At 41.6% G+C, this 20,928-nt stretch overlaps 1 protein-coding gene across 1 annotated transcript; it reads left to right on the forward strand.

The window, feature by feature from the left end:
* The first annotated feature begins 6,461 nt into the window (after window positions 1-6,461).
* LOC119650100 (putative uncharacterized protein DDB_G0290521) lies at window positions 6,462-16,245 on the forward strand. The gene is made up of 3 exons (XM_038052620.1): window positions 6,462-6,615; window positions 6,700-7,481; window positions 15,687-16,245. The coding sequence occupies exons 1-3, from the start codon at window positions 6,604-6,606 to the stop codon at window positions 15,886-15,888; spliced, it is 996 nt and encodes a 331-aa protein (XP_037908548.1). The 5' UTR covers window positions 6,462-6,603; the 3' UTR covers window positions 15,889-16,245.
* The last annotated feature ends 4,683 nt before the right edge of the window (window positions 16,246-20,928 follow it).

Here is a 20,928-nt window from a genome sequence, read left to right on the forward strand (position 1 = left end):
GTCATTTTAGTGCTGCTATACTTTGGCATACTTTCAAAACTTCAAGGTTAACTTTTGCAATTTTTCAGGTTTTTGGGATAGCTCCATCCTCTATGGAAGGAGGATCATTCTGGCAATCCATAGCTACGTATGTATAGTATGTACGCTACAAAAGGCAATGATTTGACATTGACTAGGAAGCCGTGTAACTCGGTTAAAGTATTATTATTTATAATAAGGAGAAGAAACAGATTTCGAGACAAAAACAAGGTAGTTGATAGCCGGTGCGGACGGAAGCTTTGGACAGGAGGCGAAGAATGAGATAGGTTTCTCTATTACCAGAATTAAATAAGTGCCCACATTCCCGAACTAACTGCCGTGTCGATGAGAATTTCTATGAATTTGTACTTAAATGCGGCGGACCCAGGGGGTCAATAGTCGCCAATTTTTCAAGGTAAAACTGTCTGCCCGTGGTTGACAATAGTCAAATTGGCATCGTCTTTTGATTACCCTCGGAACACCATATTCATTTCTACATAGTTCTTGTTGATAAAATTCAACTTTGGAAATTTGCAATCCGGCTTTTCAATTTCCTCGATTCCATCTTTTTATCATAATCAAGTTATTTTACGGAGATGGTGACTTACAAACTCTCACTTTAGATACTCGTAGTGTTATTGTATGTATAGTATATCTTTTTGACTTTGAGTGGATAATTCTCTGCATCGTAGTAAACAGGAGGCTCGTTTAAGTAGCTCGTGGACAATGGTGATTAATTAATATATCTGGAAAGTCAACAGATAACAGCTATCATGAATAGCAAGTAAAACCATCTCAAAGAGCCGTAAAATATTCAATAAAGAAGTTGTAAAAGCAGGAATCAGACTGGTTTGGGGCATTATTGTTTCTTTGGTATTATTTAGTTAATAAAATATGCAATGTATGATATTGAAAATTCGCGCAGATGGTAGCGTGTAAACATTTTGAAATATTTGGGAATTTTGTGTGATTTATTTAGTGATTTGTCCAATACTCTTATTTATAGTAAATATACACAAGTCGTCAATTTTGAATCAGAGTTTGATTTACAACTCGTGGGAATCAAATGAGTACCAGTAATAAAAATAAAAAAATTAAAGCCAATAAAGCGGGATCCCGTACCGCACACAACCTGGTTAATCAGGCGAAGGCACATCTCCGAAATGCTGAGAGGCAGGTGATTACATCCAAGAAGGGAGAAATTGGGATGTCAAGCAGTGGATCCAAGGTCAATATTGGTACACTGTGTGGACAACAACCAACAAACGCCACTGCTCAAAAAGCAGGGACTAGCAAAAACACGTATGAGATAATTATATCAGACGTCAGGAAGTAGACAGGTCTCAAAAAAGGCTCTTCAGAAAGCTCAGAATAGATCTAAGCCATCTTTTCCGGAGCCGAGAAAGTGGGAAGTAGCGGAGATTAGCCCGCATGAAGGGAATCCTCGCAAAAAATTCAAACCAGAACCCAAGGAGGGAGAAAACCCGGGCAGGTTAGGGGTGAAGGCAGGACTCAGGAAGCCCGTCATTAGTTATGCCAGCACGGTCAAGGGCATTCGATTGGCCATACTGCCAAAAATGTTTCCCGATCAAATACTCACTCGTGAGGAGCAGGAAACCACTAAGGACCTTGTCGTCAGGCAGATGTGCAAGGGATGGACTGCGAAACTTGTGTTCACCGGGATACGCTTTCGACCAGGTCATATACTGGTGGACTGCGCGACGGAAGACACCGCAGAGTGGATTATGACCATAGTTCCTAAATTGCCAGGCTGGGAAGGAGCAGAACTGTCAACATACGCTGAGGATGATATACCAGGAGCACACCCGGTCACAGTTTTTCTGTGTGAGGTGGGGGAGAAGCTACAGCTTCCGAACCCTCAAGCCGTGGTGGCCCATTGTAGTCGCCACCCCCGTCTAACGGAATATTCCGGATTCGTTAACGTATCGCAGGATTTCCGTTAGAGGATGTGATGCTACCAGTCGCAATTGGAGAAAATCGGCACCAAAGATTTGATGCCTGATACGTCCATAGGCGGGGTATTCACATATAAAAAGTTTCGTGGATTCCGCTTCCTCATTACAGGAGGGACACGTATCATCTTGAGTAATTCCTATTCTGAAGATATGTCCAGCTAGTGAATTATGGCCTGTCAGAATGCCCACAATACACCTGCAGTCCTCCTGCTTTTCGAAAGGATAAACTTTGCGGTACGCATGTTCGGTTCTGGCAGGAAAAGTTTGGTGTGTTGAGCAGCATTAGGCTCTGCCACCTGTCATTGTGGGAAGCTTGTTCCCAGTTTTCGAAAACAGACTTAGCCAAGGCTATGGTACTCCAGTTGCTGGTTGCGGTTCCGGCATAGGGGAGATTGACCCCTCTTTCGCTAAAGCATCCGATATTTCACGCCGCAGTGACCAGGTACAGAGAGTAGTTCCACCGTATTGAATCTAGAGATAGAGTTCAAACGGTTTCTACATTCCTGGACGATTTTCGAAGTGATCAAAGGACTACTCAACGCCTCAATGCAACTTGGCTATCACTGCAGATTGCGATGCGCCCGCCCTTCAACTACTCGTCAATTATCCAGTTTGCCGCCTTCAGGATCGCATAAACTTCGGCTTGAAAAACCGTTGCATATTGTCCCAAAGGAAAAGCCCACTTCTGGTTTTTATTCGAGAGGTAGACTCCGGCTTCCCCCTCTTCTGTTTTTGAGCCGTCGGTGTAGAAGACTTCCGTATATCCCGCCACGCATTCCTGGGGGACTTCCTAGTTCTCTCTACGCTTCAGGGTAACTTCATATCTTCTACCAAACGGATGTACGGAGACACGAGAATTGCATTCTCAAAGAACGCGGGCACGCGCAGAGACTTATCACGAACTCCGTCGAGCGGAGAAGCGACTTCACAGACGAAAAAAGGAAGCCTGGGAGAACCAACAAGTCTGTGAACTAGAAAAGTACAGGGAGCAACCGCACTAGGCACTAGATGGGTTGAGTACTTTGATGAGCTACTGAACAATCAGAACATCGGCGAATTGGAGGTCCCGCCTACAGATGACGACGGACAAATAGTGCCACCACTAATTACAGGAGAAACAGTCCGTGCAATTCATCGGCTTAACAATCATAAGTCGCCAGGAGCCGATGGAATTACAGCCGAATTGGTTAAATATGGAGGTGACTAGTTACACCAAGTGGTTCATCAACTTGTGCTCAAGGTATGGGATAGCGAATCAATGCCTGACGATTGGCAACGAGGCATTATCTGTCTCATACATAAAAAGGGAGATATCACACAGTGCAGCAATTATAGAGATATCACGTTGCTGAGTACCGTCTATTAGATATTCTCCGCTATCTTACTAGGCCGGATAACCCCATACGCCCAGAACATCATTGGTTCATACCAAAGAGGCTTCACTCCAGCCAAATCAGCAACAGATCAGATTTTCTCTCGGCAAGCGATGAAAAACTGTTGAAATATGGACACCAGTTGCACCATCTATTCATCGACTTTAAAGCCGCCTATGATAGCATAGCCAGGGTAAAACTGTCAAAGCTCTTACTGTACAACTTTCGGCCGCGAACTCTTGGCCGCGTTCGAGAGAAGAATCCTCCGAAGAATCTTTGGCCCTCTGCATGAGGATGGACGATTCCGTAGCCTACATAACGACGAAATCTATGAGCGATACCATGACCGCCAGGTTGTGGATAAAACCCGGCTAAATAGGTTACGGTGGGCGGGTCACTTAATCCGTAAGGATGAGGATGATCGAGCCCGGAAAGTCTATAAGGGCAATATCTATGGTAGAAAAAGAAGACGAGGCTGACCTTGCCTAAGATGGAGCGATGGCGTAGGTCGGGACGCCAGACAGTTTTTAGGGATATCGAATTGGTAGACCGCGGCGCAAAACCGGGATGTCTGGAGTTCCTTATTAAGGCAGGCCTAGACTGGATACCGGTTGCTGCTCCGTTGATGATGATGATGAAGGGATAACATGACAACGAGGTTTCACTACGATAAGAAGTTTGAAACACGTTGAAGTAACAAGGCAAACTGGGAGAGCGTGGCTGCGACATATGGCTTAAACCAACAACTGATTAGTTGGTACATTGACGGATCCCTCACAGCAATGGGAGCGGGTGCCGGTGTCATTGATCCAAGGAAAATGTACTTTGAGCTAATGGGCAGGTACATTAGCATCTTCCAGGTAGAACTATATGCCATAGACAAATGTGCCTCCTTTAATCTGCAAAGGAACTACAGGGTGCAGAACATACCTATTCTCACGGATAGCGAAACAGCGATCAAGGCACTTAGATCCAACCAGGTGAACTCTAAACTGGTATGGGAATGCCTTGAGAGACTGAACGCGTTCGGCTCGTCCAATAAGGTCTGGATACTCTTGGTTCCAGGCCATGCTGGGTTGGAAGGCAATAAGGCAGCGGACGATCTAGCCAAGAAGGGAGCAGGGACACCTTTACACGGGCCAGCACCCTTCTGTGGCTTGTTCGGACAGTGTCCGGCACTTGCGCAAAGTAGGTCGAGGAATCTGGGAGAACTAATACCAGATGCAAAGCTGAAAGATCTGGAAGAAGGGAATATACTAAAGTTCCTGACGGTTATAGGCCTGCTTGAGATACTATTATCAATAGGTATACTATAACCAGTAAAAGGTGCAAAATATCTCTTTAAGGACGCGGTGTGACTTTCCCTTAACAGAATAATAATCTTTTGACTTTGAGTGGATCATTCTTTGCATCGTAGTAAAGAGGAGGCTCGTTCAAGTAGCTGGAGGACGACGGTGATTAATTAATGTATCTGGAAAGTCAACAGATAACAGCTATCATAAATAGCAAGTAAAACCATCTAAAGCGGGCGCAAAATATTCAATAAAGAAATTGTAAAAGCAGGAATCAGACTGGTTTGGGGCATTATTGTTTCTTTGGTATTATTTAGTTAATAAAATATGCAATATATGATATTGAAAATTGGCGCAGATGGTTGCGTGTAAACATTTTGAAATATTTGGGAATTTTGTGCTATTTATTCGGTGATTTGTTTAATACTCTTATTTATAGTAAATATAAACTAGTCATAAATTTAGAATCAGGGTTTGATTTACAACTTTATTTTATAAAGATTCGTGCTTTCGGCTTTATAAGATGTGCTAATTGGGCGTGTTATTGACGGTTTTAATTGGAGATGCCAATGGGAGCAAAAAGCAAATTGTTTACACTGATTACTTTTATATTCACACAACTAATTGCTAATTTGGTTTTTTCTTCTAATTTGCAGATATTCAAAATCCTCCAATTAACGTTTTTCACAAAACTGGATTATATGCATGGTAGTGCGTTGCTTGAAATCTAGAAAAAATTCAACCCTCAATAACATAAATTCGCAATTATCTCCTTTGAAAATTGATGGCCTTCTAAATTTAGATGATAAAATATTATCGGATCGCAAATTGAATTTAGATTGGACCAAATGCAAATTGAATTATTAAACTGGACGGCGTCACGTACGGATCTTAGGTCAGTCGGAATATTTCTAAATCGACTCATTGTTTCGATGCAAAGAAAACTGGTATTTTTAAACACGTTAGGCATACCTATGTCACCTGTCGATTCTATTATAGTTGCTAACATGTGAATCATTGTAGACCGATAATCATATTTCTTACATCACTTAGATGTTCGTCATCAAAGACTGGAAACTACTCAACACGGTCATGGGAAATTTCGCGAGTCCTTCAATTGCATTCAGGAAATGTTAGGTGGATTGATCTCATTCATCATTGATGAATCGCAGAAAAAAGATGAAGTAAAAGGTGATTTTTCTAATCAGCAAATATTGATTAGAGTTTTTCGGCAAGAAGATTTAATTTCAATGGAAAATTAATACTATTTAAGTTTTGAACCAATTCGTTTAAGAGGTATCTCTTTTTGGGTCGGGTTTACCCAAAATTACATCCTAGCAGCCCTGATGAGATTTATCTAATTTCGATGCTAATTTTTTGTCTGTAAAATTTTGGAATCTTGTTTATATGAGGTGAATCACAAGAGGCATTAAATTTTTGGGATGTCTCATTGCCTGGTGATATCACGAATCAATAATAATTTTATCAACGGTTGCGCCGTTGTTATCGGACAAAAGACAAACCCTGTTTGAAACAGGTAAATTTGTTTGTGATTATATTTTTATTGAACGTAATTCGAGATCAGAGCAATAAGCGTTGAATGGATTTAAACGTTAAAATTTAGAAAAGCATCTTCACGTTTATTTGCGAACAGGTTTCGTCTGCTAATCAAACAGGTCTAAACCGCCAAAAAGTTTCTGATTCCAAATCTTTTGTGTATTTTCTTTTGTGATATGATGCTCCTGATGCCCTCATCCAACCCCGCCGGCCAACGCATCACAACTCGTATAAAAATAGTTGTATTTGTCATAGTTCAACGAATACAGCACCTCTGAAATGTTGTCCAAGTATAAAAGGCGATGTGATGTAATTATTTTGATAACAACGAAAGAAGATTCACTATCGAGAACATTGGTGCCTTGAGTTTCATAATAAGTTCTTAAGATGAGATCGGTTGTAAGTACTTGATGCGAATATCAAAAAGTGTGGTTTGTTGGTGGACAGTGTAATTGATTATGCATATTATGTTCTGTGTTTTAGATTATATTCGTGATAGTGGCATTTTTGAGTGCTTCATATGCGGAGGAAACCACGGTGGAACCTATGGTAGAGAAGACGACAGATGCTCCATCTTTAGCTGAAGAGCCCTTAATAACGACTTTATTGGCTAAGACAACCGTTCCAACGACAATTGCAACATCGCCACCCCCAACAACTACAACTGCAAGTCCAAGTACAACGACTCCAGCACCGACCACAACAACCCCAACACCAACCACACCCGCCCCATCACCAACCACACCCGAACCATCACCAACCACACCAACCCCATCTCCAACCCCTTCACCAACCACAACAACGCCAGCCCCAACCACCACAACCCCAGTTCCAACCACCGTTCAAAGACGGGTTACAACACGAGCTCCAGTTAGTACAACCCCAGTAACAACCAGTGCCCCATCTAGATCGAGGTCAAGAAGTCGCGTACTGAAAACTCAGGAAAGCGATGAGTCCTACCGCCAACTGATACCAATCAAGGTATTGGCAGCAGGAAATTCTGAAAGTCAGCCAAAAGAAAAGGAAGTGACTTCAGCTGAACCAAGACAAATTAACATCATCCGTTCAGGCTCTACTCCTCCATCAAGACGCAGCCAGCCTTCAGGCACTCCATCTACGAAAACTGAAAGTGGAAAAGTTGCAGAGAAAGTCGACAAATCCCAACGACGAGGCAAAGTCCATTATCCAACTGGCAGGGAATTAGGACTGGACAATCCACCCGTGCATTATCAAAGCAAATATGAGTTGGACAAGTACAAATTTTCGTAAGTATTCGAATTTCAGTAGATCTAGTTTTCGATTTTATTAGCAATATTGGGATTTTGACCCGTGATTAATTGTCCACGATTTCAACTGATATCAGCAGGTTTGAGCAGGTTTCTTGGTGGTCTATGGAATAAAACTATCATTTTCCAAACATTCAAATGAGATTAGGGGAAGATAGATTTTTTATGTCTGCTCATTGGCCACATGAGTTTTTATTGCCTGCCTGAAGCACTTTGAGCTCTTATTTTGCCTTTAAGCATTCTTAGAGTTTCGTTTTATGTTTATGAAAGCTCATTAATTTATTATTTGCTGATTTTATCTTTGATAGCAATCGTGAGAAACGGGTGAATCTGGTTTTTAGTTCAAAATTGTTGCGCATGGTCCTTTATCATAGAGATTCGTATCTTATTTTAAAGAAATGAATTTAAGGGGGTGGTTCATTTTAATGTTAAAATTTTTTGATATATGACCATTGTTTAATGGGATTGGTTGGCAAAGGAAGGGTCTGGATAGATGAAGAGTCTTTGCTATCAAGTACTACTACTGCACAAAAAAAAAATACGATGGAGTGTTTTCTTAAAACAAAGTTATCTAACATGGGAGAATTACCGTAGACCACACGTTTTTAATGTTTTTTCTGCCCGTCTGTCTGTCTGTTTTTTTTCCGGAGGTGAAAATCTTCCAAAGACACTTGTAAACATGTTCCAGCGTGTGGGATTTTTACCAATTAAAACCACCCCCTAACTCCTGTCTCTTCCCCGCGGCATTACCACAAAGTATTTCATCGCGGGGGGTGGACATGGCTCTAGCCTCGCCCTTCGCCCATCGATTGCATTCGCAACCGCGCTTTCCTTGCTTCCTCTGCCTCTCATAATCTGCACTGAATCCGCGCTACCATGTCGTTCACTGCATTCCACCTCACCTGGCATGCAAGCATTTTTCCAATTATATTTTCCGGCGCTAGTGTTCCTCCCAATGTCTCCTCTACACAATGGAAGAAAGCATGCTTCGGGTCCTCCGGAATACCTTCGCAGCTGGGACAGTTGGGTGAGTTGTCCAGTTTAAACCTGAAGAGGTACTTAAGGTAACTGCCATGCTCCGTGAGAAACTGCGTGAGATAATAGTTTATCTCACCTGCGTCCACACTTTGATGCTGGGAATCAATCTGTGGGTCCATCAACCCTTTTTTTCTCTCCTTCTTCTTTTTTGGCTTCTTTGGTCCAACCTTGGTCCAACCATCATGTTCCTTTTGAGACATCGGCTCCTTTGATGTTTTAGGCACTATTTTCCCGCCTACCAAGGTTCTTCTTCAAAGCGGGTGGTATGCCTTTTTGTATTTTGGGAACGTGGTTTATGTTCTGGATGTTCGTCTTCCATTTCCCGAACTCTCTTTTTCGTCACCTGCGTCGACAGCGTCATCGTTGAAAGAGTAATTTTGGGATTTGCCTTCAAACTTTTTCACATCTTCTCGTGATTTCTTGTATAGAACCCTGATGACTATCACCACATGCTTGATTGCTTGGTGCATGTTGTGTTTTTGTCTTTGATGAATTCTGACAACTCAAATATTTTCCCTCCAAGCAAAATGAAGGATGATTCTTCTAGGTCGGTCTTCTATTCTAAAGCCTCCATTCTTTTTTCCGCATATTTTCTGGCTTCAACGGGATTCCTGTGGCCCAGGTCCTTTTCCGCCTTAGGTATTGTGGGAGATATCATAATCGTTGAGCTTCTCATGAATGGATTCGGCTCTCGATACTGAGGAGCCTCCCGTAACCCTTTACGCTCGGATGCGGTTGGCTGTTAACGACCAACATTGTCCCTTGGGCACATCCTTCTGCGCGTTTGCTACGGGTGTTCTAGGGAGTGATGTGCAAGCTGTCTGTCTGTCTGTCTGTCACACGCATGTTTCTCGGATACTGCTAGAGCGATTGACACCAAATTTGGTGGAAATGTGGAAACTATGAACGCTCAAGCATACAGTAAGTTACATTCTTCTACGTCGAATTTAAGGAGGGCGGGTCCCATATATGCAAAAGGGGGGTGTAAGTTTTTTTCACCAAATATAGTTATGTGGAGTATCAAATGAAAGGTCTTGGTTAGTACTTTCCGATTCCTTGCCTAGTTTTGACATTTGTTGGAAAGGTGGGGAATCACGAAATTTTACAGGAATGTAGGTTATAGTATGGAACATGATCTTGGTTTGGTGAAAATCATACTATTACTAACAAAGTTATAATAAAAGTTGCCGTTTCTGTGCAAATTTAAAACTTTGAACGTCAATATCACACGAAAGTGGATATTCTCACATTATATATGCATATATTACGTCCTAGGTTTTAATGGGATAAATGCACACTCAAATGGCCTTGCTGACTCGGATCTGATGGCTCTCCTCTAATATATGAGGAAGGCACTTTCTAAGAAAAAGTCCAAAAATATACCAGAATCTGGACGTTGGGCACGATAATTGAAATATATTGGGAAACTGTCCTCCTGAAATTTTGAAAAGACGGTGTTGCGCCAAGTTGCAGCAGGAGACTCTTTCAATACGAAGCATGCTACGAGTTTTCACTTAACGCATCTCTTAATACACGAGATCAATGTCTGGTTTTAGCGCCTTTCTGGAATTATCCTACGTTTGCTGTTAACTCCTGTACAGTTCTTTCCTAAATTCGTCTCCGAAATCTGCAATCACCTTGGATGAATTCGTCCCCCTCCCCTGGTAGAGACAGTGATCCAAGGGGATCATTTCTGCGATGTCTAAACTGTCTCATCCGAGGCTGCTCTATTCGCACTGCACACACTCATCGTGATTGGCTGGTATGTCGACCTCACTCTCTTCCGGCTCATAGTGGTGTCCAATGCTTCCGTCTAGACAGGAACCATATTTAGTACGATGGATTTCACCACCCCTGTGATAAGCAGCCTGCAACTATATTTGGGCCTCCTGGTATAAGGGATCAGTTTTGCCAGGGATGAACTAGCCTCTGCAACCTTCTCCAGTGAGTACTCCAAGTGTCCCTTGAAGCTCAGCTTGGCATCGATCATTATTCCCAGGTATCGACTTTGAAGCGTTTGTTTTTCCTGCGATTGGTAATAAGGATCGCTTCCGTCTTTGAGGCTTAAACATTCATAACCATAATTTCATGGCATTTCATTTCCATGAAGTTGGGGTATTTTTTATTTACTATATTTTTACCTTAGCGTCTGGTTTCTTAGGTGTACATCTCAAAATTACTTCAGGTTAAATGTACTCAGTAACGGCGTCCTGGACTAATTTGTGTTCGATGCATACTCATTAAGTCATCGATATTATATTTGACAGCTCTTTTGTCCTTGCTGTTTCAGAGCTTGTGATCCTTTCTCAACTATATGTGAGTCAAGAAATAAAAAACAAGTGTTGACCTAACCGTATTTTGAGTGGTATTTCGTCTGCGTTAGCCACTTGTATGGTACATCCAGTCTTCACACAATGGAGTAATTGTATTCTTCTAGTAGTATGACTCAGCGAACTACTTTTAAACAAAGACATTTTTTATTTGTCACCATCATCAACGGCACAACAGTCGGCGTCCGGTTTAGGCCTTACTTAGTAAAGAACTCCAAACATTCCGGTTTCGTGGCGAGGCCTATTAATTTGGCATGCCTAGCTATTATCTTGGCTTATGTCATCGCTAGTATATCTGAGGTAGGATCTGCCATGTTTTCTTTTTCTACAATAGACTTTCCGGGCTAGACTATGTAGATTCACCCTTCACCTATACGGATTAGATTATCTGGACACCGCAATCTATTGAGCGGGATTTCATGCATAATCAAACGGTAAACGGGTCTATCGCAGATCGATTTTATCATTATATATATAGGCTACGGAATCGGGAATCATCCATTCTTTGGTAGGAGGGTAAACAGTTTTTGGATGATTTGACACGCGCATTGAGTGCGGTTAAGAGTTCGCAATTTTGTTTGTTATAAACTTGTTATAAGTCTCCAAGGAATACGGACGATTATTGCTTGTACTGTTGGAGCTTTAAGCCTATGTTGAAACATTTCCAAAAAAAGCTGGCTCTGCTGGTTGCCAATACTCATGCGTGGATTTCGTCATCATAGCTGTTATCGGTTTTGATTTTCGACCCTGCTCCATCTGAACGAGACACTTGCCAGCATAAATCAGCAGTTAGATGGACTTGAAGAAGATAGTGCCTCTGTCTCACACTTTGGCAGTTGGATGGACTTGAAGGGGATGGTGCCTCTGTCACTGACGGTAGCATTGCGGATCACCTAAACGACTGCATGCTTGCGCGCCCCATTACCTTAGACTGTTAGCGATTGTGAAAGGTTTTGAAAGGGCTCCTGCTGCTTTTATCTGGCCTAGCACAGTGTCTAGGGCCAGCATAATAATTCTTAGTACATTTGTCGTGATCTAGAACTCTTTTATGTGACGCTCAGTTTTTGATAAAATGATCGTATTCCAACAGTTTTCCATCGACTGTTATAAGGAATCATTGATTTCGTCTGATTTGCTGCTAATTTAGTTATATTTGGGGCGCTCATATTTTATAAATGCTGCTGAGCAACATGAAATTTTTAAACGAGTATTTGCTGGCTGGGTGGTTATGAGGCAGACAATGCCTCGTTGCTAATCACCATGCGGTGATTCCTGCTCCGACGAAGTACTTATATTAACTGGTTACCTACCTATTCACCTAGTTCGGCTCTAATTCTATTGGCTTCCGGAAACTGTTTTTCAAATCCTTAGTGACACAGCAGCATTTTTTTCAGCCTTAAGTTGGCAAGATCACCAACTCACTGGGATTCTGGCTATTAAGCAATATACTCGGCGGTCCGGATGGTACCATGAGTTCAACTCTGGCTGAGAAAGGTGTTGAGTTGCAAGTCAGAGATATTTTTATGTTGGAATTTTCATTGATCAAAGCTGAGTGCTGAGCGATGTTGAAAGCTTTCGCGTCTGAAAAGATTTACGTTTGTTTGGGGATCTCTTTCTTTTCTTTCCCACGCTGCTGATTGGATGGTTAAAAGTCCGTTGTCATCGATACACTTATGCAGGTTATAGGTGCTGATACATTCTCTAGCTGTTGAAATCTCCAACCATGCCCAGAACAGGCTTCAAGGGTTCGTTGTACTGCCTCCTTCTATCCTCCTACTCTTCGATCCAACTTCGACTTTATAGTTTCCTCTGTAGAGGAATGAACGTTTATGAGGCCGCTGTTTAGGAATTTGCCGCGCAAGTGCAGATTTCACAGCACTTTGCTTATACCGATCTTCAAAGTGTGGACCAGCTGACACAATTTCTCCTTCTTAAAACACGGGAGATGCGTCTAAATTCTTGTTTGTCTGCAGTTTTTAGTTAAGGAGGAATTCCTCGTAATTACCACGTGGGGGTGGTGACTATCATGGACGGGATGCCTAGCAAGTATATTCTAAACTTCTTTCGTTCATTGCAAATATCTCACGCATAGTTTTCTTTCGCAATCCCGCCCACCTCGTCTCCCTGCATTAAACATAGTGGGGCATAGTAATATGGCGTGCCTCTAGTTCACTCCTTTGAGAAGTCTCGTAAATAACTAACATTTTTTAATTGATTTTCAAAGAGATTGTGCTTCTGTTCCATTATCGTCACACGGCGCAAGTGCTAAGCCTATAGCAGTGATATATCACAAAGGCGAGTACAAACGTCCTTGACCAAGCCGGATCGAAATGCTGACTTACAACTAACTGGGTCATCGCACCATAATAGTAGTTTCTCGAAAAATATTCATATTGCTGTGTGTCATTGTTTCAATCTTTGTCAGTCGAATTTGAACGATGGCTCCAGTTTATAAGTAGGTGAGTCTCAGCGGCTTCGCTTTAAAGGCACCTGGTAAGTCTTAAGAAACTAAATACGTCTATTGGGTTGCAAGATTTAGGAAAATTCATGATCACCTTCGTGTTTTGCTCTGATGCTGATATAGCGTCTTCCCTGACAATATGGCTGAAGTTTTCAACCTCGTTATGAACCCCCGCAACTTTCAGAATCCGCATTGTTCGGTACTAAATTCGATGTTTGTCACCATCGTTCTCTTGGTTATCAGTATTTAAAAAATAGTATTAATAAACTTTTGAAAAGTACCCGCAAAGTTGTACTGACCAAACAGCCTTCTTAGGAATTCAAAGTGGACATTAGGAATTAACGATGTGATGGGTGAGTTGGTTGAGTGTCAGCCTCTCGATCTTGTTGCCTAGGATTCGAATCCTATTCCTATCCTATTTGTCATGAGTGTTTGCGTACCTTATCATTTGCACGATATGGTACTGGAAATAAAATTAAAGCAGGAAGAGAACAATAAGAAGGAAGTAGTTTCACAAGGAAGGCACATTTATAATAATAATCGTTAGGGCAACAATTAGAGCCTTGAAGCGTGTCAGCGTTTTATTTAAGACGGTAACGGTACAGTGCACTGTAGCAGGCAATGAGTTCAGTATAGCGCTCGCAGGATATTACCCTGATGTGACTCAGGTACTCATTCACAGCCGAGTGGACTTCTATCCGACAATCAGTCACGCCAGTAGCGAGATTTGAACGGCGACCTTTTGCTACGACACCCTAGTGCTTTAACCATGTCCATCCGGACACAGGGCACATACACTTGTACAATGGTCTTCATTTGTGCTGCTTATTTGTGGGATTCTTTGGCCTAAGATCGCTGCATTGGAAGCATTTAACACCTTTGTTCTTTGACGGAAACTTTTTATTCAGGTGCCTCGTTAATTCGCTGTTCTTCGGGGTTTTCTTCTTATCGTTCCTTTTCTGGTACTGCTGAATTGACTCCTTGAGTTGACGTAAAGTCTTTACATGCATTGAATATAACCATACTGACTGAACCCGCATGCCGATAAAACGACGACTGTATTACAAGTGTGGATATACACCATTTTTTGGCAACAGAATGAATGAATGTGACAAAACTGTCACGCTCCGCAATTTGGAACCAAAGTCGGCTTTTGGTGTTAAGCCATCCACTATCAAGTTTGCTTTGAAGAATGAAGTAAGGAGGATTTAGGCAGCGGCAGGCGAAAATCTTGATGAAAAAATCCGAGGCTGCTAGCACGATATTTTTGTCGTTTTTTAACGGGCGGGGTATGAAAACCTAGTAAGGCTTTAAACGAAACGCTGCCTATTGGTATTTTCAGCTAAATGTAGCCAATGTGAGGAAGAGGAGAAGATAGTCTTGCATTTCATGTCCAGTTGATTGCCTTCCTCACTCATTGACAGCCTCGCCTGGAGTTCCTTTTATAATGAAGTTTATTGTCCTTCTTGAGTCTTTTTTCAATCAGTGATTGTGAAATGTGGAAATTGTATTTGGATTTACGTAAGACGTTTCACATTTTTTAATGGGTGAATAACCGCGAGAGATCGGTGAGTGTGAGTTGCGCATAAATTATCTCCCGTACATCTGACCATTTGCACATCCACCTAAAAATACTCATGTCAATTTTGCCAGACTCCTCGAATGATTCATTTGAGTCTTTTAATGTCAAGTTGTCCCTTTGAGGTTGATCTCGGTTTCTCCATGGCGTTGATGTTAGTCGCCGCTCATCAGACGCTTTCTGATCGTTTACTTCTTCTTTGATGTCTAAAAAGTATGCTAGAGGGTTTGACAATTTAGGTACCTTTCTGGGTCTTTCTGTGTCATGTTGTGGTATAATCCTTCGGAATATACATAGTTTAGTTAGTCTGAGAAACTCCAGATGATTTTTTTTGTTTATCCAGATGGCTCCTGGTGGTCTTGCCTAACCATTGTTTAGTGATGACCACCTCCAATTTCTGAGTAACTGACGGCAGATTTGAACAATTTATCTTTGAATATCTTTTAGTTTGAATTCTTTTCGTAATTGTCAGATAAATAGCACCTCAGGATACTTTTAATTGGCTGTGACAATAATTTCTTTAAGCTTTGGATTGCTTGCTCTTTAGACTGTTTTTCGGGTATACGGGTACGTTTTCGATTACATCCAGACTCACATGAAGAATGTATTCGTTCTCGGTATATAAAGACCAAGTAAGGCAATTTAGGCATCACATTTTCATGAGGCATCAGCCCTGAAATGGAAAGAGTTAGGTTGCATTCAATTAAATTATTGGTGTTTGTGTAAAACTTTTCTGAACTGAGTTTCCAAATCTAATTTTCTTATAATATTTTTAGGTATGAAACGAAAGATGGACAAACCAGAGCTGAAAACGGTATCTTCGAAAACATGGGAACCGATGACCAAAACTATGTCGTCAAGGGATCATACAGCTATTTTGACGCCGACGGAATTGAATTCATCGTCAACTACACTGCAGATAGGAAGGGATACCATCCAGTCATAACAGTGAAGAATCCTCACCGCGGTGAGAATTGATTGACTCAGCCATAACAGCGAACAAACAATGCTTATACTAAAATCGCTGTCAGATTTATTTTTAAATCATTCTAATGTTAATTTATTAGCATAAATCCAATACTCATAAGTACATAAGTTTAGATAATCTAGCTTCATATTTGATCATTCAAAACACGAGGTTGTGTTACTAGTCACGGCTTTACCAGAAATCAAAGAGAAGAGCGTACTTTTCTAGTTTGGTTTGAAATTCCATATATCCTTTCAGTCATACATGTATTTTAGGAGTAAATAGGTACCTTTACCGGATCTGTTAAAATTACGAGAAGAAAATATAGGCTGCTAGATTGCTAAAATACATTTTAAAAATTCATTTAATTTCAATTTCTTTTCCTTATTTCATAAAAGAATACGCTCTTTTAAAGTTTTTTTTATTGGGGACGTCCAAATTTTGGTGTTTGATGCTTTTGAAACATTTTGTCATATCCAGGTTCTTGGGGGAAAAATCGGAGCCCGGTGTGAAAATTTGGCGGGCCCCTTCCAAACTGCAAAGCCAACGTAATCCCACCTCCTTTGTCAACTTATTTCCTAAAAGTAAAAGAGGGACGAAGGCGGCTACGGTTTCGTATCAGGGCAGAGGAAACTCATCAGACGCTGCCCCACCTTTTACTTTTGTACCTTGGGTGCTAAACTCAAAAAAGGAGTCCGTGGACCATAAAGATTGGGAGCAAGTTGTTCTCCATTCGGTCCGATCCGGCATCAAGTGGGTGCGGACTTAGGACTCCAAAAAAAAACTTACATTCTCTTTTGTAGTCCACGGACTCCTCTTTTTTGGGTTAAACACCCAAGTTTTCCAAAAAGGCTGACTGACGGTTTCAGTATCTTCAGTTCGGTTAGAGGGGATCACAAACCTAGATTTACGCTCCCACCCTCAATTACGACTAAATTCCCCAAGCCCAAAGACTTATCCAGTTAAACGTATAATATAAAGACTGAAATGAATCCCTTATTTGGATATGATATACATAGATATAGGAATTCCTTTCGAGAGTGTTCAATAATCAAATGAGAAGTATTATTAAAGTTTTCAAAAATATTGATTGACGGTTTCGTCCAGGGCAGAGGGAACTCATCCGACGTTGTCCTGGGAGCGGCGTGCCTAAAGCATCTAAAGGCGGTAGTCGCTCCTTTTTCTGTAATAGCAAACACGACTTGAGTGCGAATTATATTCAAGTGTTTTTCATGCCTTATAGTTAGACTTAAACTAGGCCCAAGTGATGTCAGGAGTCCTGAGTCTGTTCATGGACCACAAAGCTGGAAGAAAATTTCTTCCTCTTTTGGTCCGCCATTAATTGTATGCAGGCTCTAGAGTCAGGACAATAAGTCAATCTGGATATTTTAATATTTAAGTAAGCTCTCACAATTCTTGAGATTGCGGCATTCTCTTCATCTGCAACTCAATATTGATCTCATGACAACACAGTTCCAGCGGATATTTCCCAATACCCATCGCACCTGATAACATCTATAAAAATTTTTGAATTACCCGACAATGCCTGTAAGCTGCAATGGATTTGACGCACTTTCTCACCGTGACCTATTCACTGTCACGTCCACTTTCTCATTAAAAAGAAATCGATGACTTACACGTCACGATCCGAAGGGTTTGAACTTTGTCAGTATAGAAGGGTCTAGAACGGAAATCAGCCTGCTATTTGTCGATTAAGTTCATTTCGATCATTTGAATTCATATCTTTGCGACGACCGGAAGCATGAAAATACCCTCCCAAACGTCTCAATCTAGTTGGGTGCTCTTTTCGCAACCTTAGTGATTATTGGCTTCTTCCACTTACTCCGAAAGATATCAGATTTGCAGGAAGTAATGACTCTGCAGAGCCTGCTAGGGCTGGAAGAAACAGTTCTGGCCTGTTTAAGTGTATTGATGGTAGAGCTGATTTCACTTTTGTTTGGCGGAGCAGTCCGTATCCGTATGTTACAGTTACTAGACATTTAACTTACAAGAAGGGTACTTCACCAGATGTTACACGGTTGAAAACTGTGCAGAAATGTTCGAACGGGATCGACCGTTAACCTATTCCGTGAGAGTAAATGTGAATGCAATACGGGACCGACGAAGGCAAGAGATCATCAATTGGTGCCTCTCTCATTTCGCACATCTAGAAAATAATTTATATATCCACGGGTGCTCGCCATGTGCTCGATCTAATCAGATGCATATTGCCGGTTAGTTGAAACCCTACTGACGTTTATTATTATTCTCCTTAAAGAACAATTGCGCCCCTTTTTCTGGCTATAGTGTTCCTAAACTATTGTATAACAAGAAAACCTATAACCGTTTGAAATTTTAGTATATTCCCTACTTCCAAATCTTCCAAATCCAAAGTTGAGACTTTGCATCTGGTATTAAGTGTTTTTCCAAGTGCCTTGATCTAATTTACACAAGTGCTGGAAACTGCCCTATAACACTCTACACAGAGCTCACAGACAGAGTCAGTAGATATCCCTAGCTTCCCTAAGGGATAGTTTAGTTGGTGGTGACCAGTGAGAATTCCCTATGTTTCGGAGAATCTTCTTGGTGAGGTTTAAACATTCCTTGGTTCGCTTGGGATCGTATCCCCCAATAAGCACCCGGGACTGCTCCACACCTGTTACGCTCCCCCAGTATAGTTCCCTCAGCCGTTCCTCTTCATTTTCATTTGCTTGCAACTGTATGTGCAGATGGAAAGGGGTTAATCCCAGAAGGACCTCTAGAGATGCCGTGTCCTCATTGCCCCACTGATACACATGCAGGCCAGCCTTTCTAGTTTGTGCAACTCCCTGGCTTGTTTGCTAAGTTCAGTTCTTTATGCCTAGATTACCGCCCCATAGGTGATGATTAGCCTTACTATTACAGTGTATATCCATAGCAGTATCTTCAGGGTGCAACTCCATTTTTCTCCTGCAATGGACCTGTATGTAGTCAGAGACCCCGCAGCTTTCCGTGCGTCTTCCAGAGAAATTTTCGGTGCTTGGGTAACTGAACTTACATTTGATCGCTAATTATGGGGCAGTGGAAATTGCAGAAATCCATGAAGTTCGCACCACTGTCGGTACGGTCGTCAAGACCATGTTCCCCTATCATAAAATATATTTGTGTAAAGGGTTTTTAGAGCGCAGCTTGTTGTTCAAACCATCCATCACGATCACAACGTCATCCTTAGGAGTCTCCCCTAGTCTGCATTCAGTTGCTAATAGAAAACTTCCTTGATCTTTGCATCAGATATCTCTGTTGCTGCATTACACGATATTATTGTGAATTTCTTTATTTTTTACCGAAATCTTGCCGTTAATATTCCGTCTACCATAGCAGTATTTATCCGACGCCTGATTCATTCTTACTTCCGGTTAACTTGCCAGAGTATCATAACATAGTCCCGCAAGAGGTAGAGGAGTGTTCCCTAGAGTCCTATCATCTTAGAAGCGAGCTTTTATTCTTTACTCCGTGTGCATTTCAGAATCCAATCATAAACTGCTGACGAAAGCAAACCCTGATAGCCGAAAGATGGGTCCTATTCACCTTTAGTTGCTTTTTTGGAGTGGCAAGCTTGACGGGACACTAACTTCTTGTGTTAATAGTAAACACTATATATTATCGGTCTCATACATAAAAAACACACAGTGCAGCAATTATGGAGGTATCACGTTGCTAAGTACCATCTACAAGATATTCTCCTCTGTCATTGGCCCATACCAAAGGGGCTTCACTCTAGGCAAATCAGCAACAGATCAGATTTTCTCTGTGCGGCAAACGATCGAAAAACTGTTGGAATTTGGACATCAGTTGCACCATCTATTCATCGACTTTAAAGCCAGGGTAAAACTGTACACGGCCACGAGAGAATTTGGTATCCCAACGAAATTCATAAGATAGACTAGGCTGACCCTGACCAATGTGCGAGGCCAAATAAAAACAGCAGGACCACTCTCGAGACCATTCGACATCAACAACGGTCTACGACAAGGGGATAACCTATCATGCGTCCTCTTTAACCTGGCCCTGGAGTGATCCGTGATGCTGGGGTAAATGCTCTTCAAGTTCACCCAAATTCAAAATATATGGTTGCAACGTTAGCACCAAAAACCAACCAATCAACAACATCAAATCGCACTGGTAAAAGGGGAAAAATAAAGATAGGAGACTACAACTTTGAGACTTCTATCTAGGGTCGAAAATCACAACCGATAACAACTACGACGACGAAATCCGCGCACGGTTGTTGGCAGCCAACAGAGCTACAGCTTACAAAACTGTTCCTTTCGAGATGTCTCAACATAGGGTCAAAGCTCTTACTCTATAAGACAATGATCGCGCGAGTCCTTATGTATTACTTGGAGACTTGGGTTCTTACTAAGAAAAGTTGCGAACTCTTAGTCGCGTTCGAGAGAAGAATTCTCCGAAGAATATTTGGCCCCCTACATGAGGATGGACGATTCCGTAGCCTACATAACGACGAAATCTATGAGCGATACCATAACCGTCAGGTTGTGGTTAAAATGCGGCTCAATAGGTTACGGTGGGCGAGTCACCTAATCCGTATGGATGATGATAATCCAGCCCGGAAAGTCTATAAGGACAATATCTATGGTAGAAACAGAAAACGAGGCAGACCCTGCCTAAGATGGAGCGATGGCGTAGGTCAGGATGTCAGACAGCTTCTAGGGATATCGAATTGGTGGACCTCGGCGCAAAACCGGGATGTCTTGAGTTCCTTATTATCCTTGGTGATATAATTTTTGGCGATCGTGTCCGAGTGTTCAGTTCTGACTTTTTCACAATTGGGGATTTACAGTGGAATCTGGTAAAATTGATAAACACTTTTTGGTTATTGTAGGTTCATGATTACTATAGTTGTTAACTTCACCTGATCACGACTCTATGTCTGTTCTTAAATTTGAGTATATCCAATTTAGTTCGTTGATCTCAGCTGTTGCTTCGAAACTATCATACGATTCAGGGATCACAATCCAGTAATTTCGCTCTTTCATAAAGCCACGGTCACC

Source organism: Hermetia illucens, chromosome 2, assembly GCF_905115235.1.
Source record: "Hermetia illucens chromosome 2, iHerIll2.2.curated.20191125, whole genome shotgun sequence".
Classification (NCBI taxonomy): Eukaryota; Metazoa; Arthropoda; class Insecta; order Diptera; family Stratiomyidae; genus Hermetia; species Hermetia illucens.

What these genes read in the sequence shown, in the direction of transcription:
- LOC119650100 (XM_038052620.1), top strand. An exon ending in TTGGACAAGTACAAATTTTC is followed by an intron (nt 7,482 to 15,686) that starts GTAAGTATTCGA and finishes TAATATTTTTAG; the next exon opens with GTATGAAACGAAAGATGGAC.